General features: G+C 38.8%; 1 protein-coding gene across 10 annotated transcripts in view; it reads right to left on the minus strand.

Annotated features, from left to right (window-relative positions):
* The window catches only part of vps13d (vacuolar protein sorting 13 homolog D), a 314,700-nt gene that overhangs the window by 53,186 nt on the left and 233,529 nt on the right, over window positions 1-27,985 (minus strand). For all 10 annotated transcript variants that reach the window (XM_087980553.1, XM_043675642.2, XM_087980550.1 and 7 more), the window contains one exon: window positions 26,120-26,287. In XM_087980553.1, coding sequence (XP_087836679.1) covers window positions 26,120-26,287 — 168 coding nt within the window. The remainder of the gene's footprint in view (window positions 1-26,119; window positions 26,288-27,985) is intronic.

Consider the following 27,985-nt stretch of genomic DNA (forward strand, 5'->3'; position numbering starts at 1 on the left):
TCTTTCTGCACAGTAAATATTGACATGAAACATTCATTTCGTATTTTTCCCATCTCCCATGGTTCCACATATAGACTACTTTGCTGACTTTTAAAGGGCCTTATTCTCTCCCTTGTTGCTCTTTTGTCCTTAATGTACTTCAGAATCCCTTTGAATTATCCTTAACCTTATCTGCCAAGGCTAGCTCATATCCACTTTTTGCCCTTTTGATTTTCCTCTCAACAGTGCCCCTACTCCCCTTTGTACTCTAAAAGAGATTCACTTGAGTCAAGATTACAATGGTGCTGGAAAAGCACAGCAGGTCAGACAGCATCCGAGGTACCCACTTCTGCCTTGGAGATTTACTTAATCCCAGTTGTCTCTACCTGACATGTACTTCCTTCTTATTCTTGACCAGAGCCTTAATATCTCTATTCATCCACTGTTCCCCACTCCTACCAGCCTTACCCATCACTTTAACAGGAACACATTGCCACTGAACTCTTGTTATCTCACTTTTGAAAGCCTCCCATTTGCGTATTTGCCCCTTTACCTGCAAACAGCCTCCGCTAGTCAACTTTTGAAAGATCTTGTCTAATACTGTCAAAATTGACCTTACTCCAATTTAGAACCTTAACTTTTATACAAGGCCTATTTCTTTTCCATAACTATTTTAAAACTAATAGAATTATGATCACGTGACCCAAAGTGCTCCCCCACTTACATGTCAGTCACTTGCCCTGCCTTATTTCCAGGGAGAAGGTCAAGTTTTCATCCTCAGCACGTAGGTACATCAAAAATTGAAAAAATATAATTTTTTTGAACTCATTGAACCAATTTCTCCACATCCAAGCCCTTAAAACTATTGCAGCTCCAGTCTATGTTTGGAAAGTTAAAATCCCCTATTATTCTTACATATGTCGGAGATCTCAGTTTTTTAATATAAGCTCACCATCACAAATCTAGGAAATTTCCATCCCCTGGCTCAGTGTTAAACACCAAAATCCAAAATACGCCCTAGATTTAGAATCCAATTCTAACAACAGTTAATTTCCAATGCCATCATTATGGATGGCTGTATTTGAAAGTAAAGTGTAATAGGAGTTACCAGCATCTCTCTCAGACCAAATTACACAGTGCGTGATAATGGATGTGCAAACAGCTAAAGATTTCTGTACAATTCCCTAAGCGATGAATTCCTGATCTTAGTTATAGCCAGAAGGGCATATTTATAAAGCATGGGAGACGTGACAAGGAAATTATACAGGATGCAAAGAATCTTTTAGGAGGGAGTGGCATTCTCTGATCCTTAATGCCTCAATCCATAAATACAGAGATAAAACTGAAAGTTGTCAACGTGTACATGCTTAAACTTATCAGCCACTGGATTTACGATTCCTACTATCAACAATGAAACTTTCCTCTCTTCCACAGGCTTAAGGTTAGTACATGCTATGCTTTTCTGGGCACCCCCAGACCAGCTTCACATTCCTGCTTACACTGCACATGCTCTAACCTATTCTTCCTTCTCCACTGCAATTTAAAAAAATACAGTATTGCAGGTATTCTGAAGAAATCCAAGATATAGTCAACAAACATGCTTCTCTATATGTAATGCACATGGAAAGATTTTGACCCAAACTTGGTGTGAGACGTTTTTATTTCATACGTTATTTATTCCAGCAAGTTTTTCTATGAACTATGGACATGACTGATTAGCCTGGAACTGGCATCACGGCCACAGATCGTGAACATTGTAAAGGCAGCTTTCTCAGTGGATCTCTGCTGGGGTTACAGTTGCAGCGATGGGCCACAATGTTCTTAGGCTGACGAGAAATATTCAACAGCCTCTTAGTTGATGGTTTGTTAATTTCTGTTAAAAAATCTACATTTGCACAGGATTGGCATGAACAACATTAAATTAGCCCACGTGATCTACTGCGGTTACATGTCCATAGGTGCTCATTGTCCAAGCTCCCCATGAATACTGCCTATTTGGATACATTACTGAAGTGGGATAAACCCAATGGAACTGCAGCTCCTTCAGAAAAGGGAGGAAAAACCTAAGAGAAAAACTTAGCCCAATCATTCCAGAAATATTATGCTTGACGTAACTTGACATTTGCACAATGTCCATTTATTCACTGCTTATCTGAACATTGTAGTCTGTCTGCAGTTTGATTGGATTGTGAATAGTCAGCCAATAAAAACAATAGCAATGGTTTTTTTTGGTTTTGAGCTCAGCATGGACTGCCTGGACTAAATGTCAACAAGACCCTTATATATGACTGCTTCCCCACTGCCCGCAATATGTCAGCAACCCCTACCTTCCTCACCAGTATGACAGCTGGTACATTTAAAAAAACTGCATCGCCATACTGAAATCTGCTTAAAAAAAATTAATAACAGGTGAAAAGTTCACCTCTTATAAGCAGACGCAGCTACTCCAAAGACGACAGTTAATAGTTCAACAATGAGGGAGCTTTTTCAGAATACTGTTCCAACAGCTGTTCTACATTGTTACTTTCAGAGTTCAATAGTTTACATGGCAATTATTGCATGTTGAAATCTCCTACAAAATGATTAGGTTACGTTCCAAACATGAAGGCTATATTGTGGTTATAGTGCACCCTCCAGCAAGTTTGATGCTGGATAGAAAGCCAGAAAAATTATTGAACGTGGTAATGACCAACTAGGAGTTTCAAGTGCAGCCTCTTCGGAGGATCTCTTCTGAAATAAGGGAAGGTCACTTGATTAAAAACACCTTTTGCACAGAGACACATAAACCAGAACCAAATCTGATCTGTATTAGATTATTGAATTTGAGGCAGAAGCATTTTAGTCAGTCTCAACATCCCAGGTGGAAAAAGTCAGACCACAGTTAAAGCTATTGTTGATATTGACTGCCTTGGGTCTTAGTGTTTCGAATGGAATTTACTAAATGCAATCCACCTCTCTTACACATGTAATCTTTTACCCCATCACAGAGGATAATTACATTGGTCATTAGATACTAGGAACTTTGCCATGAACAAGCCATCATATAAGTCAACAAAATTCCTACAATTGCGTTTAAAAATTTTGAAATGCTTACAATTTTACTAAGTTGTCAACTTAAGTGTTAACGGATGAATTTTTATCACAAGTAGTGACCAAGCAGTCCTCTCTTTCGAGAGTGCTGTTAGCTTACAGGTGTCTGTGTGTTTTTTTAAAAAGAATTTGCATTTACATGGTGCCTTATCACACTCCTCAAATGCCTAAAGCACTTCATAAAGAATGAATTAAAGCTGCTTTTCAGGGAAGACACAAATTATTTTGTGCATCAATGAGCACAAAACAGTGATGAGATGTTGATGGCAATATTATTCAAGGGAGATATGCTGATTGAGAGATCAGTAGAACTACTTGCTCTTCAAATAGTGTCCTAACTGACAATGTTGAATTTTGACTTGAATGCATGGCGATGCCGAGATGGGATTTCACCCACAATCTGACACAGGATACCAACAGATAATGCAAGCACCATTTAAAAAATAAAAATGTGGAGTTTGCCAAAATGAAACTTTTTTTTGAAGAGACAAAGAGAATTTCATTGACCTATTTTTAAAACAGGCAAATAAGACATTTAGCAAAAATGATCACAACTTTTACAATCATGGTTCATTTTAAAAAGGCAATGAGAAAATTCAAGTCAACTTTTCTTGTATGGGTGGGGCATCAAAAAAGGTGAAAATGTTCCAAAGCATCAGTGCAGACAGAAGTTAACAAAAGACACTCTTTAAGCTACAAATGTCTGAAGCCATAAAAATTCCAATACCCAAACAAGTCAGATTTGGAAAACTCATTCAGCTTTGGTGCAGCATTAAGGTTCACATTTCTGGCAAGGTTTCTAATAGGGTCTTCCTAGATTCTGCATAAGATCTGCTTGTCTTTAGGAGTTGCTACTTAACATTAGTCTCAGAATGATATAAAATTCAACTTAAATATAACCTAAGCTCAACAGCAAAATCCTACAACCACAAAGAACTGAATGCCTTCCTGGATTTTGACCTAAACAAGTGCAGTAAAAATATTTGAGAAGTGGAAGGAATGAGAGAAGGGGGAACCATCCATCTGTTATACTTAAAAGATTCAAAATGTTTTAACAAGTCATCAAATTACTTTATCCCCTTGCAGAAAATAACAATGAAAGGCAATTTTTAAAATATTTATCAAATAGGTTTCCTTTTTCAAATTCTCTCTTCATCTTACTTTGGAAAATGAAAAACTTGCACCTCATTGCTTCAGTTCTTTGCACTGAACATGTGGAAAGTGCAGAATTACTGACTTTTTCGATGAGTTCACAGGGAGGAAGGACAAGTTTTTAAATCTGGATGTCCTTAACGCCACAAGTGGAGGTTTAATTTTCACAAAATATTCCCTTAGTTCACAAAGATTCCATAGAACAGCTCTCTTAATGGCCCTGTCCAGTGAATAGCTGAATGTCATGATGTATCAATGTGATAGCCGTCTGGTCTGGAAATCACTGATCTCAATTACAGAGTTCATAATATAAGAAAAGGAATATTTGCCAGAGTTCTCATTTCAAATGACCTGTGCTGTAACCTATCCACAAGGTGGAACAGGAAGAGATCTTAAGTTGATGCTCCATATAGCCAAATAATTCAGGAGAAATTAGTAAATGTGCATCATTTGAGAAGGAAAAATTAATACAAGTATTTAAAACCAATTCTCGTCATCAAAGAAGGGAAGATGGCATTTCCATGTACAGGCAATCCTTCAGAAGTTTGTTTTATGAAAAAAATTCATGACAGCAAGTTTATTTAAAGTGAGCCAACAAAACTCAATATACACTTGAAGTAACCATTGTCTTTGGAAAGAGCGGGGTGAGAAATATTGTGAATGTGAGAAAATGGAGCCTCAAACATCTTATATTCTATGGCTGATAAAAAGGAGTACACCAGTGCACCATTTTACTTCCAGATGTCCATATCAATTCAGAATTTTCTCAAAAATAATCCTCTTCAGAAAAATGACTGTTTTATAATCCCACTTAAATGTCTAAATAATAATAAATCTGTGTACCCCAGCAATAGATAAAACTATCGCAATTATGTTGATGGACATCTGGTCATAGATTTCCAAATATCAGCACTGTGCAGTTATTAGCTATTTCAAATGTGTGTTCATTTCACACAACTGGAAGAAGCATTAAAAAAAAGGATACCCAGCCCATTAGGCTATACATGACCTGAATCTTGGTCAGAAATCCTATTAGCATTAATATAAAGGCCAATCATCAAAAATATTTTTAAAATGCTTTGTGTTCATGACAAATAGCCATAGTTCCAATGCACTTTTACACTGTAAATGTTCAGGGCAGATTCTGGAAAACTTGTATCTTTGTACCAGAACCCACAGGTTTGGTATAAAAACGCAGCAGTTGGGCCTCTGAATTCATATTAACCACATTGTACACTGGACAGGAGTGGAGTCAATGGGAAACAGCACTGGATCAAAACGCCAATGGAAAGCCAGTTGCTACAGCAATTCAATGTAGAGGTGCTGTGTTGAAACGGAATCTGATGCCTTCAGTATAACATTGCATGCTTTTGCCATTTACTTTCAGGCCTTTCAAAGTCATCCTCTCCTACATTACACTTCCTGTGTAAACGGAATTATAATGTTGTGGTTCTGTTCGCCGAACTGGGAATTTGTGTTGCAGACGTTTCGTCCCCTGTCTAGGTGACATCCTAAGTGCTTGGGAGCCTCCTGTGAAGCGCTTCTGTGATCTTTCCTCCGGCATTTGTAGTGGTTTGAATCTGCCGCTTCCGGTTGTCAGTTCCAGCTGTCCGCTGCAGTGGTCGGTATATTGGGTGCAAGTTGATGTGCTTATTGATTGAATCTGTGGATGAGTGCCATGCCTCTAGGAATTCCATGGCTGTTCTCTGTTTGGCTTGTCCTATAATAATAGTGTTGTCCCAGTCGAATTCATGTTGCTTGTCATCTGCGTGTGTGGCTACTAAGGATAGCTGGACACCAACTAGCCACAAAACGACATGACCAGCTATCCTTAGTAGCCACACACGCAGATGACAAGCAACATGAATTCGACTGGGACAACACTACTATAATAGGACAAGCCAAACAGAGAACGCCAGGGAATTCCTAGAGGCATGGCACTCATCCAGATTCAATCAATAAGCACATCGATCTGGACCCAATATACCGACCACTGCAACGGACAGCTGGAACTGACAACCGGAAGCGGCAGATTCAAACCACTACAAATGCCGGAGGAAAGATCACAGAAGCGCTTCACAGGAGGCTCCCAAGCACTGAGGATGTCACCTAGACAGGGGACAAAACGTCTGCAACACAAATTCCCAGCTCGGCGAACAGAACCACAACAATGAGCACCCGAGCTACAAATCTTCTCACAAACTTTGAACACGGAATCATAATGGCAAAGGTAGCACTCAACCAAGGTATAACAAGCATTTCCATTGAAATAAGCTGTTATATTCAGTTCTTTTCTTGACCGTAAATAGCAGTATTTTAAATGTAGACTTTAGACCATGGAAACAGGTCATTGGGCCCAATCATTGAATGGTTACTGCACAGGAGGAAGCCAACTGGCTATCATGTCTTAGCTGGCAATTCATTTAGTAGCACTCATTTGCATTTTCCTGTAGCCTTGTAAATGTTTCATTTTCAGATGACACAATTCTTGCTGTAAAGTCACAACCAAGTCTGCAATCTATCTTCATCTCACACTCAGGCAGTGCAATTCAAATCCTAAACATTTCTTTTGCCAACAACCTTAAAATGGTATCTTCTGGTTCTCTATCTGTCACCAATTAGAACATATCTGCTGTGTCTAGACTTCTCATGATAGTGAACGTTCCTCTCAAAACCCATTTTCAACTTTCTTCTCCAAAGAGAACAGCCCTACCTTCTCCAGTCAATGCCATGGAAGCTTGTCACCCTGGGAACCATTTTTACAATTTCTTATGGCATCTACTCTCATGCCTTTTCATCCTTCCTCAAGTGTGGTGCCCAGAACTAGATGCAATATTCAAGTCCTTTATACAAGTTTTATATAACTTTCTGGCTTTTATACATTGCTATTTACAAATATGTAACATGAATTGCCTACAATCCTGTGTGCTTTCTTAACTGTTCTCTCTGTCACTCTGAATAATTTGTGGGTATACATGCAACAGGTCCCTCTGCTCCTTCATCGTTGTGTCCTTTATTTTATATCGCCTCTTTATGTTCTTCCTACAAAAATGAATCATTTCACACTTCTCTGTTCCAAGCCTAATCTGTCACTAGTCAGTCTATTCCACCAGCATGTCCTTTTGCAGTTTAATTCTATGTTCCTCATTGCTTGCAATACTATCAAGTTTTGCATTGTTCACAAATTTCAGTTGTGTCCTGTATGACAAGTGTAGATTATTAACATATATAAAGAGTAGCAGGAGCCTTTACACTGATCTCGTTTCCAAAGAAAACATGATTCTCTGTTTTCTCTCACCAAGCAGTTTATAATTCACACAAGCCTCCCCTGCCTTATCTTTTGCAATAGCCAGAACACTTCTTCAGTAAGTAAAATATGGGACTTCTAGGAGTCCCATTATGAGTGGGACAAACCTGAATGCACTGATGTGCTGTCGTTCACCACATTTCCAGCAGAGGTGCTTACTAGCTACCACACCGCATGGAGGACAGCGATTCAAAAGACTTATCTTGTTATCAATTATCCTTCAATCTTTTGGAGTATATCTGAGGACTGGTCAATGTAGTTTAACTTTTCTTGGTTCTCATGGTTCTTGCACAATCATGCAGTCATGACAGAAAAGAAAGACCACCTTTAGAAACAGGAGCAGGAGTAAGTCAATTAGCCCTTTCAGCTTGCTCTGCCATTCAATGAACTCAGTTGAAATACTTCAAATGAAATTTTTTTTCACTGTCTCCATATTCTTTGATTTTTTTTAAATCACTCTCTATCTTGAGTATACTCAACAACTGAGCCTCCACTGTCCTTTGGGGAAAAGAAGCCCTTGAGATTACAGACAACTCCTTCCATTTAGCCCCATATATTCAGTTATTGAACTGTATCCATAAGTGCTTCCCAGCCCAGGAGTGCCAGAATTGATATGTTAGTCAATAACTAACTACACCAACATATAGCTAAGGGGTGTAGTATTGATGCCCTTTGTGATATGAACTAGATATTTATTCTCTATTGGTCTCTCAAATTTTAAAAAAGACAGTAGGAAAACACTGAGTAAAACAATGCTGGATATAAATTGCTAACCTGTTTTCGTAATATCGCATAACAATTTTAACAATCATCACAACTTTTGCATATTCACACAAAAATCATGATAGTACTACACTTCCCCATATCAGTGAGCTGTCTTCCTTTACTTTGACAAAATTGACAGTAAGCACACTGCGCATTCTTTTTCCGAATACACAGAAAGCTGGCTTCAAAGCTTTCTACTGTAGGGAATGATTACTCTGTGTGTTTCTTTGACCTATATTTTATCTTAGCGTCCATAAGTGGAGTGCGCTTAGGTCAGTTACTGACTGCATAGAATTAAGAACGAGGGACCCCCAAACACAGTATTATTAATTATAGAGATTATTAATGTGATGTAGCTATAATATTATATATTTTGGAACAACAGCTAACCTATTTAAATTTGGACACAAGGGACAGAATTGGATAAGCGTCAGTACTGCTGGGTCTCATGAAAGACTTTCCTCTACAAAACCTAAAAAGTTTTCTCATCACATCTTATCAAACACACCTCATCAACTACCTATCATGCCCTGAGGCACTCCTCTCATCTGATTCTAGCTCCACTTGATCACCTGTTGTACTTGGAACAGTTCATCATTTCTGAGAATAATCTGGAATGACCTGACAACCTGGACTCAGCACCATCTCTAAAAGCTCGCTACACACTTGGACAAAGACAACGGCTCAAATCTGCGCAGAGCTGCCCTGCACATTTCCTGACATTTTGTCCCCCTCAACACCCCCACCCCAGACAAGAGAAAATTGACACCCCACATTGTGGGCAGGGACTGGGAGGTCCTGGTGAACGGGATGGCACAGATGCATGATGTTTTCTTCCCCAGGACAAGCAAAGGAGATCACAACACCATATCATGCCAGCCTGGTCTGAGGTCGTGACCTGGGTCAGTGCAGTCTCTGGAGGGAGACAGAGCAATGTAGGAAGGAGGTCAATGTCTCCACCCAACTCAGCTAGCATAAGGTCCACCATTTTCTCTTTAATATCTAGCATTTACTCTATCGCTGATTCTACCCTACCTCCCACCAAGGCTCATTTTCAACCAATCTCACTGTAACATTTTCCTTTACTTTTTGTCACCCGCCTCAAACCCAGTCAGTACCACCTCTGCGTGCCCTCTGTGCTGCATACTCACTCATTCAGGTCACCTCCCACCTGCACTAACAATAACAGCTGTGCTGTCCACTTTCACAGCCCTGAATACTTGCCCCTCTCTTCTCATGCCAAAAGGAAAATAGATAACAGTAGTGCAGAAATAGATAAGACAGATGATTAGCTGCCCAATATTCTGATCATTATCCTTTGTGGACAGGATTCTGACTGTGAATGCCCCGGGTAACTAACTGACTGGGACGGCACGGTGGCACGGGTTCAATTCCTGCCTCAGGCAACTGTCTGTGGGGACTTTGCACATTCTCCCAGTGTCTGTGTGGGTTTCCTCCGGGTGGTCCGGTTTCCTCCCACAGTCCAAAAATGTGCAGGTTCGGTGAATTGGCCATGCTAAATTGCCCAAAGTGTTAGGTGAAGGGGTAAATGTAGGGGAATGGGTCTGGATGGGTTGCTCTTTGGAGGGTCGGTGTGGACTTGTTGGGCCGAAGGGCCTGTTTCCACACTGTAACTAATCTAATCTAATTGTCTCCAACCCCTTGGACTGTTCTTGGAGTGCCCATGACTTGCTATGTTGGTAAACCCTTGATTGAAGATTGCTGACAGCATGACAAGCTTCTTGGTTTTGTGTCTACACTGAATGGCACAATAACGAACTGTGGTATCTCTGGCTGCAGGACAAGGCATAAAAAGGCAATGCAGGGATGCATCCAAGTCGGTTCAAAGTGGGTAAGCACGAAGAGAACAAACTAACAGTCGGGAGATGCACATCGGTGCAGTCCATAAGCTGGGGGCATGTCCTTGAGCACAGTGTCTTTGTTGCAGCAACACAATGATTGTTGCCAAAAGTACAGCACTGAAGTGGTAATTACATGTGGATTGGAGGTGTGCCATGAAAGTTCTCAAGGATAGCAACTGTCAGGATGCCAATGTCTGAGGAGTTGGGGTGTGTGTATCTGGTGCCCTTGGAACATTTCCTGAGAAGCTATGTCCAATATGGAGGTCCTTTGGAGCAAGTGGTTAGCTGAAATTGCCAGGTATCCGGCCTAGCTTCCATGTCAGGATTCTCAGCATCTAATTTGCTTGTGAAGGATGATATGAAAGCTGCATACTAAGAAGACAAGCTGTGCAGTTAATAAGGTCAACAACAAGCAGTGGTCTATTTGTTAATTCACTGCTCCCTGGCGAGAATCTCACGCAAAACACCTGGAACCTAGATGAAAGATACAGCAAGTTGTTTCTGTCAAGATAGGCCTCATTCAATTCGGCCACATTTCCCACTATAGTCCACTTTTTCAGGTCTCTATAAGATTCTGCACAAGGAGTCTTCCAAATTACTCCCAAAAGCCAAATGACCAATTACAGTCTGACTCTAAAGATAGCATAGTCTGTCACTAGGGTCATTAAATAATTCAAGGAATCCAGGACCGTCCATTCAACCCCCAAAAGGTGTGAAGACTTGAAAGTTCTGTAGTGCTTAACAGAGACAGGAAGGGTATCATAAAGAATCCTAGCATGGTTGAATTTGCATTGTCGAACAATGATTCATCGAAGTTCACATTTGTAACCAATCTGTTGCAATTGTGGACAACCATTTGGAGTAAAACCAAATGAATACAGATGTCTTGCAACAGCAACTGCTTCTTAATAGAGAGACAGAAGAAGGCATCCAGGACAAAAACAATGAACTAAAAGGGACTCTTGTACTGAACCAGATTACCAAGAAGCACAAATTACAGTTCAGTAAAAGTGAAAAAAAGGAACCTTCACCCATTCCCAGGACCTGTCCTGTGTACCAAGTCCACACGTGAGAGCAACCTCCAATTGTTTGACTACAGAAATCATTGTAGCTGATGAATTTGAGTTCAAGTTTCAATCCCATCACTTCAGAAAGGGAATCTTCAAGCAAGCCATGCCTGCAAAGAAATTAGAGACTGATCTTATGCTCATTTTCACTCATAAAAGTTATCTTTGCTTACTTTAAATATTTGTATTTTGGCTAATAATGTTACCAATTATTACTTAAGTAACTTTCAGCAATAGTATAATAAACAAACTTTATCAAAAATAAAACTGGGATAGTGGTTATTATAGATGTTGAACAATTAAATTAAAAAGTGGCCTACATAAAAGATTATAAACTTACTAGTTCATGAGCAACTTTGAAGAAACGTTTGGTATGTGATCGTGACAGATATGATGTGAGGTCTTATTGATACCAGAGACTGGGTTGCTAAATATTTGCAATCTTTGAGGAATATTTCCATTTTAACCATCTTTGAACTTGATACCTTTCTTAAAAAAAAAACTGGGTGTGTATGTTGTTTGTTATAAAATATAAGATTTAAATGCAACTCATTCCCAAGTTCTTTTTTAAAAAAAAAAGTGGCCAAGAAATTCCAAACTGTAGCCATTAGCGATGACACATCAACAATTGCAGCCAGTTTCTCCACAACCATCATCGCGGCAAAAACGATTTTCTTTGGACCTTGCCTAACTAAGACCTTACACCTTTTCTTCCGGAGTTTAATCTTTGGCTGAAATGTGATGTGAGGTGAGGATATGTGTTCGTAAGTGTTTAGATGCAATCTAGCCACATCCTGCCCTGGGAGAAACATGCTGTCTTGTTGGTAATTTAATACTATTCAATGATACGTAGTACTAAAGTAGCTTTGACACAGAGTTCAGAGGGGTACTATGCTAGGGGCAAACTTAAAGTTTATTTATTGTGCTCACTAAGGGGCAAGGACTGGAAAGATCTGGCAAAAAAAAATCCCAGCAATATTGCATCCAGAGCCTCCAAGAACTACATCAATTTTCCGAAAGGTCTGCCAGATGCAAATATAAACCACTACTGATTTGCTGCCATTTTGAGTCTGTCTCAACAGGACAGTAGCACAATAATCTCTTCCTCCCTTTAAATTACGGTACATTACTTTAGTGAGGCCAGTGGCAGACCCAGCTTCCCTCAGATCAGTAGAAAATCTTAAAAAGCAATTATCCCAGAGAAACAGCCATTATGGGCTGTCTTCTTCAGTTCTGAAGAAGTCACAGAGTCAGAACATTAAGTCTGCTTCTCTCTCTATAGATTCTGCCAGAACTGCTGAGTTTCTTCAGCATTCTCTGTATTTGTAAGCAAACAGATGTTGCCTAGCATTCTTTCTGGCTGTGTATAAGCTGAATCATCAGCTTAAAGTCATAGTGTAATATAGCATGTAAGCAGACCGTTGGTCCAACTCATCCATGCTGACCAGGTTTCATAATTAAACTACTCCCATTTGCCTGTGCTTGGCCTATATCCCTCTAAATATTTCCTGTTCATGTACTTGTCTAAATGCCTCTCAAATGTTGTAACTATATCTGCATTCCAGATATACACCACCCTCAGTGTGCAAAGGCCACTCCTCAGGCTCCTTTTAAATCTTTCCCTCTCATTTTAAACCTATGCCCTCTAGTTTTGAACTCCCCTATCCTAGGTAAAGGATCTTTGCTATTCGTCTTATCCATGCCCCTCGAGATTGTATATCTCTATAAGGTCACCCCTCAATCTCCGACACTCCAGGGAAAGGTCCCAGCCTCTCCTTGTTCAGAGAACACACTTTACACTTTTTGATTGGCAACCTCACTAGACATCCGGGAAATACCACGGACAGCAACAAAAAAAGGGTATTGTCACATGCAAAAAACAGTTCACGGATCAGCGTCGATGCTGTGGAATTAGCCTTGGAGTTTAATTGGGCAGTTCACAGTGCCCGCTTTGGCAATTCAGTAACATGCAGAAGTTACTGAGCAGACATTTGGCTGAGCTAGGCTTTGACTATTTTATATCGTATAGAAAACAAAAGGTCCAGTTGCTGTTTTTCCTAAGCATGACTGAACAAATGTGCGACTATCTACAGGGTCCTAAGGACTCTGTTATTCTTGCTGTCACATTCTCTGAGCTCCAGTCCTTAATCAGCTCCCCCTCGTCATTAGCTTGGGGCAGTAATGCATTCTGACAATAGCACATTGGCAGCTTAACCTGGGAGCAAACCCCCAACTGAGCTGTCTGTGTGGATGTCTGATTAGCTGGGTAGCCCAGTGGGTCCCCCTCCGGGCTGTCTCCACAGATGCCTGATTAGGTTGGTAGCTCCCTTGAGCGACCCCTGTGGATTTGCCCCTGCAGATACTGAATGAAAATTGGTTTGTGTTACTGGCCTGAGTGACTGATCCCTATAGGGGTCCCCAAACCGGTTCATGCACAGGACAGTCAAAAGTCCATACTGTGAACTTGGAATGACCCCAAATGTTGGCTTCCTTTGCAGGTTCAACCAAAGGGCAGCCACAGTTTGTTACATAGATGCGATACTCTGTCGCCGGGTAAAAACAAGCAGATCAAACAAACCAGCTATTTTAGTCCGACAGTAACATCACCAGTTGTAAGAAAGAGAATAGAACATCCTACTTAAGTGAAGAAGTGCCTTTTCAAACGGTTGTAAATAAATGCTCAGCAAAGTGGAATTAAACAAGTAAAATAGAGTTCGCAGCAACCTTTTGCCATGTAGATTATAGTTCAAGTTGCTATTCCCACCATTAAAGAGTAAATGAAATTCTTGTGATCAAATCTGACACATTGAAGGCTAAGTTTTGTGACATTGGTACAAATATGGAGAGCAGCTTTCTATTCATATGGAACTTTAGACTACATTATATCCCATAACATTTCCTGAGATAAATAAGCTCAAATATTTTCGACTGTATTAATGGGGATGTTTAAAACCAGGCAAAAATACCTTCCTCCAAGGTGTACTTCTTGCATCCTGCCTGTCCACCAATCTCTCTCATCAGACAAGAGTCACTTTCAGAACGTACTCTAGATTAATTTTCAGAGGACAAATTCAGAGGACTAGCTGCTGGCATTCACAATTTTTGGGGGTTTCTGGAAACTCAGTTTATTTTGCTGTAGTGATTTATAGAGGTTTAAACACCACAGCAGTGCCATTAATTCCCAATGCACGGGGCTCATGTTGCATTTATTAAATGTTTATGTAGTCACTGTGCGCTATGAATAAAACCAAAGTTTACTTAAGATGCCAATGGCTGCTTGAGACCATGTACCTAGAGTCAGTGGCAGCACAACAGCATTGAAGCAACTTTTTAAAGTGGCCAATAGATGGAAGCTGCATTCCTTAGTTTTAATATTTCTTAAGAACAGTAAGATCGCAGGTCAAACAGCAAGTGAAAGATTAGTATCCTGGGTGTAGCCTTTAATAAAGAATGAATCACACTCCAAATGGTAACATCTTTGTAGATCAGATGCTTACTGACTTGCTGCAAATTTGTAGAATGCCTGTATTTGATCAGATTTCGATCATGTGTGCTGTTTAGTTTTGCAATTTCTTTGCCAGATTACTTGAACAGTGTGTTGGTTTCCCTCCTACATTAGAAAACTATTTTTCTCCTACATTATATCTACAAAACCTCTGAATGGCAACAACTTATTATTTTTATACTGCGATTAAATTAATGTCCTAAGGCAGTTCAGAGGGGTATTATGAAGTATGATAATGAGCAACAAAAATGATGTCAAATAACCAAAAGCTTGGTTAAGAAGGCAGGGAAAACCATTTTTTTCCCAGAACACAGACACTTGCACAATTTTGCGATTCAATTAAAATCTGATCAAGTCCTATTAGTACTCATTAACAGACAGCAAAATATTATTAATATAATGATCCCTCCTACAATAACTTTCATGATAAAACAATGTGATTATGAATCTCCAGTAAAAAAAATCCTCTCAACCAGCTCTGGATAGCTTGATCACAGGAATATAAAAGCAACGTGTAAACTCCAACTAGTAGGACCTCATCCACCCAGAAGACCTCATGCAAAAACCATATCTGGCCCAACACCCAGCAGGTTGTAAATTATAACCAGCACTGAAATTACCTTGGGAAAATTAACAGGTGTACGAAGCATAAACGTTACAGGTCAGAATTAGTAGAATCAGATCAAAACATTTACCATTATTAAACATTTGTTGTGCTAATTCTGAATAATATTATTCCATCTTTGTATAAATGTACTGAATTAGTCATGTTACAAAAGTTTGGACAAATAATTTACAAACAGGGATAAATTTCCAACTGACCTTTCCATGCACTGTAGTACAAACAGGGTGCTGTAAATTATTTTGGATGCAACCTAAAACCATTTAAAATGGAACATCTGCAGATCTCTGCATAAAACTGCAGCTGCTGGCTCATCACACAAACACAGTAAGACAGCCTTACTTAACGCTTTACAGTGCTTGGAGAGTCACCCCTAATTTATAAAAATGGCCAGTCACATCACAGTTTTGACCACTTATTGCAATACAACTTCAAAATTATAGGTGAAGTTAACACTGCTTGTATTCAGAATAAAATTGCTTGAAGAAATATTGCTGTTTCTTCTCAAGAGTTCGTAAATCAACATCCACGCTTTATAGATTGCAGTACAATAAGATGAGACCCACTATTACCACAGTTGTTATAATTTGTTAAATGTGACTGACAAAGATGCAACTTAAAATAACTTCTTTGTCAACGAAAACTGAAAAGTTCATCTTTATACATTCCTCTAGTTTATTCTCTTTCATATGAACCATAATAAGAAAAATATTTGAAGTGCAGGCTTGAGAAGAATTTCTCTCTGGTGACTATATTTAGGATCAAAGTACTGTTTAAACCAAAAAGATAGACTGTGTAGCAAAAGGACAAGTGCAGAGCCAGCTGATGTGAACTTTCTTTCAACCTCAGCTGCTTGCCAAGATAAATATGTTGAACTGCTCTCAATGGGTTAGACTGAAACGGAGAGAGTTCGCCTAGTGGAGCTCTGCGACAAAATGGAAAAGCAATTATTTTTTTATATGAACTAGAACTGCCACATTATTCCAATATGTTCTCAACAAAACCAAAAAGACAAACACAGATAATACTCATAAAGCGCTCTGGTTCCAGGTCATGCTCTGCAATTAATAAGACTAGTAAAACAATTTCTTTTATTCACTTTAGTGGATATGAAAAGCCTTTGCAAAATGAAACAGGCACACATTTTTTTTAATCCTACTACATCTACATTGATGAGAACTGTAACTGAGGTAAACTACACCTCATTTTTAAATTTTTGTTATCTGATTTTTTAATTTATATTTTGATACAATTCTCTTCTGCATGCAATGTACCATAATTCCCTGACTGGTGGCAGCATTGATCGAAAAATTTGAATGTGGTTTGTGCCAATAGTCTCCCCCTAACTTGGACCCTTCCCTCTGGCCTGTTGATTGTGATCATTGCATTGAGAACTGCTAGCATGATATTGCTTACCTAAATTTCCCGCTCAATTTACTCATTTGGACTATATTCTCTCAGGTCTAAGCCCGACACGGTTATCAAACCAAGGGATAGCAGATTCGCCTGACAAATTGACCTCTGCCTTAGAAGGGTTGAATACCAACACTCTGACACTTTCTCCTAGCTCAACATGGACCATGAATACCAAGTAATTGTTTTCAGAGTTGTCACTGGTCTCATTTCCTCCGGTAATCTGCCACTGCCACCCTCAACTTGGAGTTTCCCAACCAAGATCTATAAGCAGCACTATCCTAGCAGACCTATGGATTCACCAAGTTCTGGTCCTGGTGAATGGATTTCTTTCTATGCTGACTCTTTCTCCCTTTGCCCAAGCTCTCCCCATCAACCTTTATGACTCTTTTGATGCCCCAGTCAGTGGAAAAGTTTCCAGTTCCCTGGTTCTTACCATCTTCTCTTCTCCATGGACATCCCATCACTGAACACCTCTGCTCAAATGCCTGCAACTTTTCCCCTCACTTCACCTCTTCCCTTCCCTCAAAGAACCAGAATAGGGTGCTACTTGCCCTCACCATTCATCCAACCAGCCTCTGTATTAAACAGATCATTTTCTACCATTTCTGTATTTCCAGCAAGGTGCCACTACTAAATATAGCATCTCCTAGCTGCCTATTTCAGCATTCTGAAGGGAGTGTTCCCTCTGTAAAACCCTGATCTATTCCTCAGTCACCTTACTACTACATTTCCTTCTCATGGTGCCCATGGTTTAAACAAAACTTTTATTTCCTCTCTCCTTAATGATGAAGGCCCCAAACACATTTTCCAGGTGAAGCAGCCATGTCTTTTCTTTGTTTCACAGAAACAGTACAGTAAATTATGGAACAGCGCCTCATCTTTCAATATGGAACTTCGCAGCTTGTTGGACTTAACTGAGTTCCTCAATTTTAGGCCATACATTCTACCGAGAGTTTATTTTCTTTTCTTTATTTGCTTTGATACTTTTCCTCAGAAAGCAGCACAGTCGCTCTAGGCATTTCTCATTTCTTTTCTTATACCATTCCTTTGGTACTGTAAGAATAACTCTTCTGTCATAGAGTTTATTAGACTAATATTTGGAATGAGTGGATTGCCTTATCAGGAAAGGCTAAACAGGCTAAGCCTGTGTCCTCTGGAGTTTAGAACAGTCTAAAGTGACTTAATTAAAACATACAAGATCCTGAGAGGACTTGACCTGGTGGATGGTGGAAGAATATTTGCGAGAATCTAGAACTAGGTGATAGTTTTAAACTAAGTGGTTGCACATTTAACACAGATGAAGAAATAGTTTTTCTCACAGAGGGTTAAATGTCTTTGGAATTTCCTTCCTCAAAATGCATTGGATGCAGAAGCCTTATATATTTTTAAGGCAGAGCCAGATAGATACTTCATTATCAAGAAGATGAAAGATTATGGGAGTATGCAGGAATGTTGAACTGATGTTAAAATCACATTAGGACCAGGTGACTTACTCTTGCTCTTTGTTTGTATGTCATTCAATCTGTTGCTTGACCTGAGTACTTCGGGAATTTTCTATTTTTATTTCAGATTGCTAGCATCTGCAATATCCTGTTTTTCAATTTATACCATTGCTATTTGATACTGCGGCACTTAAATCTTGCCCCTTGTGTTTATTGTTTATAAACCAGGTCAAGTTGTGGACTCCTGCCTGAAACGTCAATTTTCCTAATCCTCGGATGCTGCCTGACCTGATGTGCTTTTCTAGCACCACTCTAATCTTGACTCTGATCTCCAGCTTCTGCAGTCCTCACTTTTGCCAAGTTGGGGATTATTCTATTTAACCTCTTTCATATATGCTTTGCATTGTTATCTATCCTACCTAGGTTTCTCTCAAATTTTCTCTCATGTCTGCCCCAAACTTATCTCACAACAACTATGAGACCCACTTTTTGGTCCTTTGGTTTAATTCCCATTAAGCTCTGGAGCACTGATCTTCCCTTTGCTCACTTTGAAAGGTCTCATTATTAATAGTTCCTGGAGGGCTGTTACAATCTTTTTAAAACAACAAAATCCATGATTCCTCTGCACCCTTTCATCTCTCAAGTCTATAAATATGCTGTTATCATTTCAGTTCAAATCTCTCTTGTCTGCAATTCTATATTTTGAGTGCCTTTAATTAGATTTATGTTCTTCACTGTGATGTAACACCTGTAATTTAAATATTTTCTAATATCATTTATTTTTAGATTTTTGAATTTTGAACTAATGGCATGACAGTTTTCTGTGCATCTATAAGGGTTTAGAAATGAGATTGTAAGTATTCAAATAGTCATGGCAATTTATTTTAAAACACTTTATTAGTGTCTTCCTTGAAAGTAATGGGGATTTGTTTACATTGGGAGAACAGACAAGTCCATTGGGTTTTCATATATAAGATTCTGGAATTGTTTATTTTTGGACTTAGGGGTAGCACCTATAACTTGGGGCAGTTTGCAGAAGTCTTAACTGAAATTGGATGTGTAAAACAATTGCTCCTGCAAAAGGGAGATAATTTGCAGACAGTTAAGGAAGAGGTTACCTCAGTGTAAGCAGTATATTTTAAGTTTCAGACTTGAAAGCCTAATGGGGTGACCTGAAGCCGAGGAAGTCTCAGCTCAGTTACATGAAGAATCTAGGAAGAGACTATCAGATTTTCAAGACTGGTTATTGAAGCCTCAGTTAAACTGAACCACAGAAAGAGAAGGAAATTCTCTACAGTCTGAGCATGATAAATGGTTTTTATTGGGTTTAATATGATTGTATTTTACTGTGTGTTTTGCAATATTTAAATATGTTACATGCAAACAGTTTGGTTTTATTCAATTTTATCTTCATTTCTTTTGCGTAATAAATTTGTTTTATTGTTAAAAGCTAATCTGCAGCATTGCCTGTGTTCCAGTGAAAGACCACCTTGTTAAAATAAAGAATGAACAAAATATGGTCTAATCAAGCCAGATTTCAGTTTGGTATCTGACCTGTCCAGTAATAACATCAGCTGGGATCATAACTATGGGCTCTTAGCAAGTTTTTGAATCTTTATGTTTTGAATCAAAGGAATAAACAAAGAAATGAAGACACTGGAACAAATACTAATTGAAGGCATGCACAGAGGTTACAAACCAGTCGCATTATACAGAATTGGATTAAAGAGTGACTTGGAATATGGAAAAGGCTGTGATCGAGTATTTAAACAAATTCTGATACAAGGAATTGACTTTATTTTGGGAAACAACTGGCAGGTTCAAGGATTTTGGCTTCACCAAAGGTGGGAACCACCAGTGGCAATGGAAGAAACAAATATTACAACAGCAATATCCTATGTGATTGTGCGCTGACACGCAGGCTTACAAAATATACAGGAAGAAAAAGAGTCTACAAAATAGGAACATGATTTGGAAATTCAGCTTTCGGATACAATTTTAAAAGTTTAACAAAAAAGGAGGAAGGTGAAAAGAAGGTGGCTGAACTGTTTAGTTCATTGTCTTCAATTGAAATGCAACAAACTGATTTGGAATTGAAAAAGTTATACCAAACAGCCTACTGAGTGACTGAATCTGAAACAGTACCTGAATACTATTATTTGAAATACAAAACTTTAATGAGGAAATGGCGACCATCCCAAATACCAGCTGATGAGGGAACAGCAGTGGTCCAACAGTTGGTAGTCCCACCCAGGTATCATGTTGAACTTTTATGAGCGGTTCACAAAATTCCAATGTCAGATCACTTCGATATTAGGAAAACACTGGCTAAAATATTAAAACATTTTATTGGCCAGAATTACTTAAAAAGATATAGTCAAATCTTGCCCTACATGTCAGGTAGTGGAGTAAACCCCAATCCTCAAATAAATCTGCATGTTGAAATTTAATACCAGCTTTTGAAAAAATGTTTAACAAGGTCTTCAATAAATTTAAATACCTAAAACCAGGAACAGAAACCAGTATCTTTTAATAATTATGGAGGTTTCCACAAGATTTCCTGAAGAAGTTTGTTAGGAAAAATGACAGCAAAACTGCAAGTAGAAAAGTTATTTTACAAGATTTAGATCAACTAAAGGAATAAAATCAGATCAAGGCTCGAATGTTACATCCCAAATATTCAAAGCAATGAAAAATCGTTTCGGAATGAAATAATTTACCTCTTCAGCTTACCAATGGAAAGTTGACATCAATCTTAGAAGACCATGATTAATGCTTATTGATAAGACTGTCCTAATGATTGAGAGAAAGGAATTCCTTTTGTTACTACTTGCTATGTAATGAGTCCACAGTATTTAGTCCTTTGAACTAAATATAGGCAAGAGATGAGAGGACTACTTAAATTAATTGAAGTGAAATTCATAAACCAAAACTCAAAAACTATGCTATCAATCTATTTTTCAACTTACATACAGTCATAGAGATGTAGAGCATGGAAACAGACCCTTCGGTCCAATTCGTCCATACCAACCAAATACGCTAATTTAATCTAGTCCCACTTGGCCCATATTCCTCTAAACCCTTCTTATTCATATTCCCATTCTTATGCTTTTTAAATGTTGTAATTGTATCAACATCCGCCACTTCTTCTAGCAGCTCATTCCAAATACGCACCTTCCTCTCTGTGAACAAGTTGCCCTTTAGGTCACTTTTATATCTTTCCCCTCTTACCTTCAAATCTATGCCATCTACTCCCTCACCCAAGGAAAAAGACTTTGTCTATTTACCCTATCCATACCCATGATTTTATAAACCTCTATAAAGTCTTCCCTTTGCCTCTGACACTCCAGGGAAAATAGCCCCAATCTATTCAGCCTCTCCATACAGCTCAAACCATTCAACCCTGGCAGCATCATTAAAAGGGCTCAGAAAAGATTTATAAGTTTCACAACATCCTTCCTAAAGCAGGGAGACCAGAATTGCACACAGTATTCCAATAAAGGCCGAGCCAACGTCCTGTACAGCCACAACATGATCTCCCAATTCCTATACACAATGTACTGACCAATAAAGACAAGCAAACCAAACGCCTTCTTCACTATCCTATCTACCTGAGACACAACTTCCAAGGAACTATAAACCTGCACTCCAAAATCTCTTTGTTCTGAAACATAAGTCAGCAACAAAGTAGAAAAAACTCATTTTTATGGGTCACAATCCTTAGATTTTCTTAGAAATATTTGGGGACAACTACTCATGATTTCCTCATGGAGTCTAATTATCCAAATATATAATCTGAAAATTGTTGATGCACTTAGAAAAGAAAATGTTATTGTAGCTGTTTTATGAATAGCCCATACAAAGGACACAAGTGATGTGGTGCCCATATATTTAGGTAAAATGTTGCTGTTGTATATCTCACTGTAAGTTTAATGTCAACATGTTACAGTTGTCATTGTGACACAAAAGTGGTTTTAAGATAATTTTTTTATCTGTGAAAGTTGCATTTTCATTCTTTTCTGGGGGCAGGTGTGATGTAGGATGTGTGGTTCCACACTTTTTAATTATTAATTTTTTCGATTTTTGAATTTTGAACTAGTGAAAGGTGTTTTCTGCGTGCCTGAAGGGATTAATGGTTTACTGGTAAATATTTCTGAAGCCGTGGTGATTTCTTTTAAATCACAATAGTAGAGAGAACTTCCGGGAGATTAATAGGAATTTGTTTACATTGGAAGTGCTTAGGAGGGAACAAAGCAAACAGCGCAGTGCATTAGGTTTTCAGATAGAAGATTCTAGAGTTTTTTTTTTGGGCTTAGGAGATATACCCACAGCTTATATAAAAAAGATTTTAGCTTCAGTTTGGGGCAGTTTGCAAAAATCTTGCCTGAAGATCAATGTGTAAACAGTTGCTTCCAAGAAAGGGAAGTAGTTTTAGGAATATTAAGAATGAGGTTACCTCAGCGGAAGGCATTTAGTTTAAAAGTTCCAGACTAGAGGTGTTTGGTTAAAATCCTGAAGGGATTATGAGAAGCTAAGAAAGTCTAAATTTAGGATGACACTAGGAAGAGGCCACCAGATTTTCAAGACTGGGAATTGAAACTGTGGCTCAACAGATGTGAAAGAGAAAGAAATACTCTCTAATAGGAGTACTGTAAAGTAGTGTTGTTGGGGTTAATGGGATTGCATTTTACCTTCAATTTGTATTATAAATTAATTGTTTGGTTTATTCGATTTTATCACAAGTTCACAAGATAAAGGGGCAGAATTAGGCTATTGGCTCATTGAGTCTGCACTGTCATTCGATCATGACTGATACGCTCCTCACTCCCATTTTCCTGCCTTCTTCGCATAACCCTTCACCCATTATCATTTAAAACTCTAACTCCTCCTTACATTTACTCACTGTCCCAGCATTCACCGCACTTTACAGGAGCGAATCCCACAAAATTACAATCCTTTGGGGTGGGGGGGGGGGGGGGGGGGTGGGTGGGAGGATTTTCTCCTCAACTCTCTTTTAAATTTATTAATCCCTTATCCTCAGACTGTGATCTCTCGTCCTAGAATGCCCCACTAGAGGAAGCATCCTCTCCATGTCTATTTTATCCATACCTTATATCATCTTAAATAACTCAATTTGATCTCCCCTCGTTCTTCTAAATTCCAGAGAGTGTAGGCCTAAACTGTTCAATCTCTCTTCATATGACAAGCCCCTCTCATCTCTGGGATCAATCTAGTGAACCTCTTCTGAACTACCTCCAATGTCACTGCATCTTTCCTCAAAAAAGGGATCCAAAACTGTGCATAATACTTCAGATGGGGTCTCACCAATGCCTTGTATAGTCGCAACAATACTTACTTACCTTTATATTCTATTCAATTAGCTATAAAAGCCAACATTCCCTTCACTTTCTCTATTATCTGCTGTACCTGCATGCTAGTTTTCTATGACCCATGAATAATGACACCCAGATCTCTCTGCACCGGAGGATCCCAATGTCTCCCCCAATTTAGATCATAGGCTGCCTTCCCATTTTTCTGACCAAAATGCATGACCGCTCATTTATCCATGTTAAACCCCGTCTGCCACATTTTGGTCCACTCTCCTAAACTATCTACATCCATTTGTAAGGTTCTTATTTTCTCATTGCAATTTATCATCCCACTATCTTTGTGTCATCTGCAAATTTGGCTATATGGCCTTCTATCCCTTTATCCAAATCGTTAATGTAGATTGTAAATAGCTGGGGTCCAGAGACTGTACCCTGTGGCACCCCACTAGTTTATCTTCATGTCTTTTGCACAATAAACTTGTTTTATTGTTAAATCTGAATCTGTAGCATTGTGTGTTTGTGTTTTAGTGAAAGACCACCTTGATACACTCAAAAGAAAAACATCTATCAAATCAGATTTCAATTCTATTTGTTCAGTAATAACATCAGCTGGGATCATAACAATCATACTACCAAAATTACCTTAACCAACCATAAATGACATGCTCTAGTGAATGGGACTTTATTCTTCTATGTCCTCTTTTACCTCTGCCCATACCTCTGAGCTGTTGTTTAATTCAATGGGATACATTAATTTGTTTCATTTATTAATTATATGATGAAAACCAGAGCAACTACCGTAGTCACTTTCTCTCCCCCAGCCTTTACATTACCAACAGATTAAGTAGTAAAGTTTGTTCCCCATCTCAACTGTAATAAAATCTTGTTTATAGGTTTTGTTCTTCATCAAATTCCTTAGTTTAATACAGTGAAATGTTACAATAGTAATGACACTAAACATTGCCCTAAACTATTTTCCTTTCAAACTCTTTCACTTGAGAGCAGAAACTGAAACTCCAAATTTCATCAGGGTATTAATCTGGAATAATAGTAGGCCATGGCTCACGTGCACAACCCTCCATGTCCAGTGCCTAACATTTACTCTGATTCTACAGAGCTTTGCACCTTTGTCCCAAACATGAACTTGTATTCACATTTTATTTACTCACTGAATTGGACAATATCGAACCATTTTCTATATAAACAATCATTCACTAGTTACGGTCTAGAAACATAGCAAGGCTACTCCATACCATGATTGATACTAGCCCATAAAGAGCATTGAGATTTAGGTTTAGAAACAAGAAAACTGTCCTTACTACTATATAAATAACAACAATGGCCTCAACTCCATCTTACCTCCTCCTGGCAGCCCTCAAATTAAGGTGCAACTTATATGCTGGTATTTATAGCAATTGTGAAATAAAGAAATAGACAAGGAAGAATTTTACATTCCGAATTAAAAGATTTCTTAATTATAGCTATTGCTGTTCCTACAGCTCCCACTTGTTTGACTTCCCAGATTCAGTTAACAGCCAATCATTTCCTGTTAACAGCCAATGACACAAAGTATTTACTGCTGCAGTTCTGTGTGGAGATAACCAAATCCCCCATGGAAAAGGAATACAAGAATATGACTCACAATATTCTTACAGTTTCCAGTTCTAGGGAGAGCTTTCATGTGTAAAATTAAGTGGTCTTTCCTCATTACATATACAGATGGAACTAATTGGTTTTTATAGCACTTTGCTTACTTTTAAATGTTCTTGTTGCAGACTTCTCTTGCAATTCTTTGTGATAGAAAGTTGCAAACAAGGTCAAGAATGCAAATGAAATTTAATTACCAGAAAATTGGAATCGTCACAAGTTGGGCACACATACCTGTGCATCTGATTCTTTGATTCATGTTTCCACTGAGCAGAGTTGAAGGTCTCAAGTAGAATTTAATGAACTTATTTGTCTACCGATGTTAGTACGCAATTTTAAAAGATCAGTATTCATGAAGAACTTCACACTATGTCAAACTGAAATACATTTAATATGTTACGTCTGGCTGGTTCCATTCCTCTAATGACAGGCTTGTAATCACTTTAGTGTAGTCCAGCTCAAAATGCTTGCGTCATGAACAACTCTTGGTTGGAAAGGCAAATACATAAATATACTGGCTGGGCATTTTTATTGATAAATAATATGAACATGGAGTCATAACATCATCCACAATCTCATGATGGTCAAAAAACGTCTCAGTGAATTGTTTTTTGATACATAGTTGCAGTTGCAATGTCAAGTGAACTTAGCACAATTATTTGTGAAAATAAAACACCCAGTATAATTGTGAATTTTACATGTAATTTTAGTGACATTGATGATCCCACTGATTTTCCAACTTTAAGATTTTCAGTACTAAGGCATCAACATATTACAGGCTAAATCAAACTTATAACTGAGGATGCTGATCACTTGCTCAAAGATTTCCATTTAAAAGAAAAATTCTTAGGAAATAGATGGATAAAAATCTCCACATATGAACAGCAACCTAATGAAAAATCATCAAACAGCATGATTATGGTTGTGTACAATACCTTAGCAGCTGAATTGGAGACACCATGTGTGACATTTCGTATCAAGCCTCCAACATTTCCATATTTGATCAGCCCGGAGACACCTTCCGAAACATCATTCAGAAGTCCCATGGGATTACCCAAAAAATCTACCGAGCCTAGGATTCGAGTTGCTTGACTCATCAACTCCTGAGGATAAAGACACATTTTACTGCCTTTCAAGTGGACTTGTTTAAAAAAAAACATTCTGGTGAAGTGGGCATTCCTTTATAGGCCAAATTTGAGAAGATGACTGTATACCTAAATGGTTGTTGAGACTATTTAAAAGACCAATTAATGGTCATAGTTCATGGGATTACTGCCTGATAGAGGCCAGGCTGGGCAAGTTTTTGTTCTCATCGTAGTGTACGTCATCAGTTGTATTTTTCTGACAATTAAACAGCTTTCTGGTGACTTCTTCTTTAGGTACAAGCTTCTTATTTCCAGGTTTTAAAAAAATTTAAATTCTCTGGATTAGCTGTCTAGGGACAATATCATTACGCTATGGTTCCCATTCAACTGACAGAAATGTTCGAACAGAACTATGACTTGGTAAACAATTTAGATTAGGGTCAAATGGGAAAAAGAGCACAAATGATGTAGGCACTTTTTATACTCAATTATTTTCAGATACTTCCTTCATAATGGTAATTTTGATGTTCCATTAGCATCGGGCACCTGAGGAGCCCACCAAAGGATAATCAACATGGCTTTGTGCATGGGAAATCATGTCTCACAAACTTGATTGAGGTTTTTGAAGAAGTAACAAAGAGGATTGATGAGGGCAGAGCAGTAGATGTGATCTATATGGACTTCAGTAAGGGGTTCGACAAGGTTCCCCATGGGAGACTGATTAGCAAAGTTAGATCTCATGGAATAAAGGGAAAGCTAGCCACTTGGATACAGAACTGGCTCAAAGGTGGTGGTGAAGGGTTGTTTTCAGACTGGAGGCCTGTGACCAGTGGAGTGCCACAAGGATCAGTGCTGGGTCCTCTACTTTTGTTATTTACATAAATGATTTGGATGCGAGCATAAGAGGTACAGTTAATAAGTTTGCAGATGACACCAAAATTGGAGGTGTAGTGGCTAGCGAAGAGGGTAACCTCAGATTACAACAGGATCTGGACCAGATGGGCAAATGGGCTGAGAAGTGGCAGATGGAGTTTAATTCAGATAAATGCGAGGTGCTGCATTTTGGGAAAGCAAATCTTAGCAGGACTTATACACTTAATGGTAAGGTCCAAGAGAGTGTTACTGAACAAAGAGAACTTGGAATGCAGGTTCATATCTCCTTGAAAGTGGAGTCGCAGGTAGATTGGATAGTGAAGAAGACGTTTGGTATGCTTTCCTTTATTGGTCAGAGTATTGAGTACAGGAGTTGGGAGGTCATGTTGCGGCTGTACAGGACATTGGTTAGGCCACTGTTGGAATATTGCATGCAATTCTGTTCTCCTTCCTATCGGAAAGATGTTGTGAAACTTGAAAGGGTTCAGAAAATATTTACAAGGATGTTGCCAGGTTGGAGCATTTGAGCTATAGGGAAAGGCTGAACAGGCTGGGGCTGTTTTCCTTGGATCTTTGGAGGCTGAGGGGTGACCTTATAGAGGTTTACAAAATTATGAGGGGCATGGATAGGATAAATGGACAAAGTCTTTTTCCTGGGGTCAGGGAGTCCAGAACTAGAGGGCATAGGTTTAGGGTGAGAGGGGAAAGATATAAAAGAGACCCAAGGGGCAACTTTTTCACACAGAGGGTGGTACGTGTATGGAATGAGCTGCCAGAGGATGTAGTGGAGGCTGGTACAATTGCAACATTTAAGAGGCATTTGGAGCCCCGCCCCTCCAACCG

The sequence above is a fragment of the Chiloscyllium plagiosum genome, unplaced genomic scaffold, assembly GCF_037043375.1.
Source record: "Chiloscyllium plagiosum isolate Xiang-an unplaced genomic scaffold, Cpla_swu_hap1 HiC_scaffold_37, whole genome shotgun sequence".
In the NCBI taxonomy this organism is placed as follows: domain Eukaryota; kingdom Metazoa; phylum Chordata; class Chondrichthyes; order Orectolobiformes; family Hemiscylliidae; genus Chiloscyllium; species Chiloscyllium plagiosum.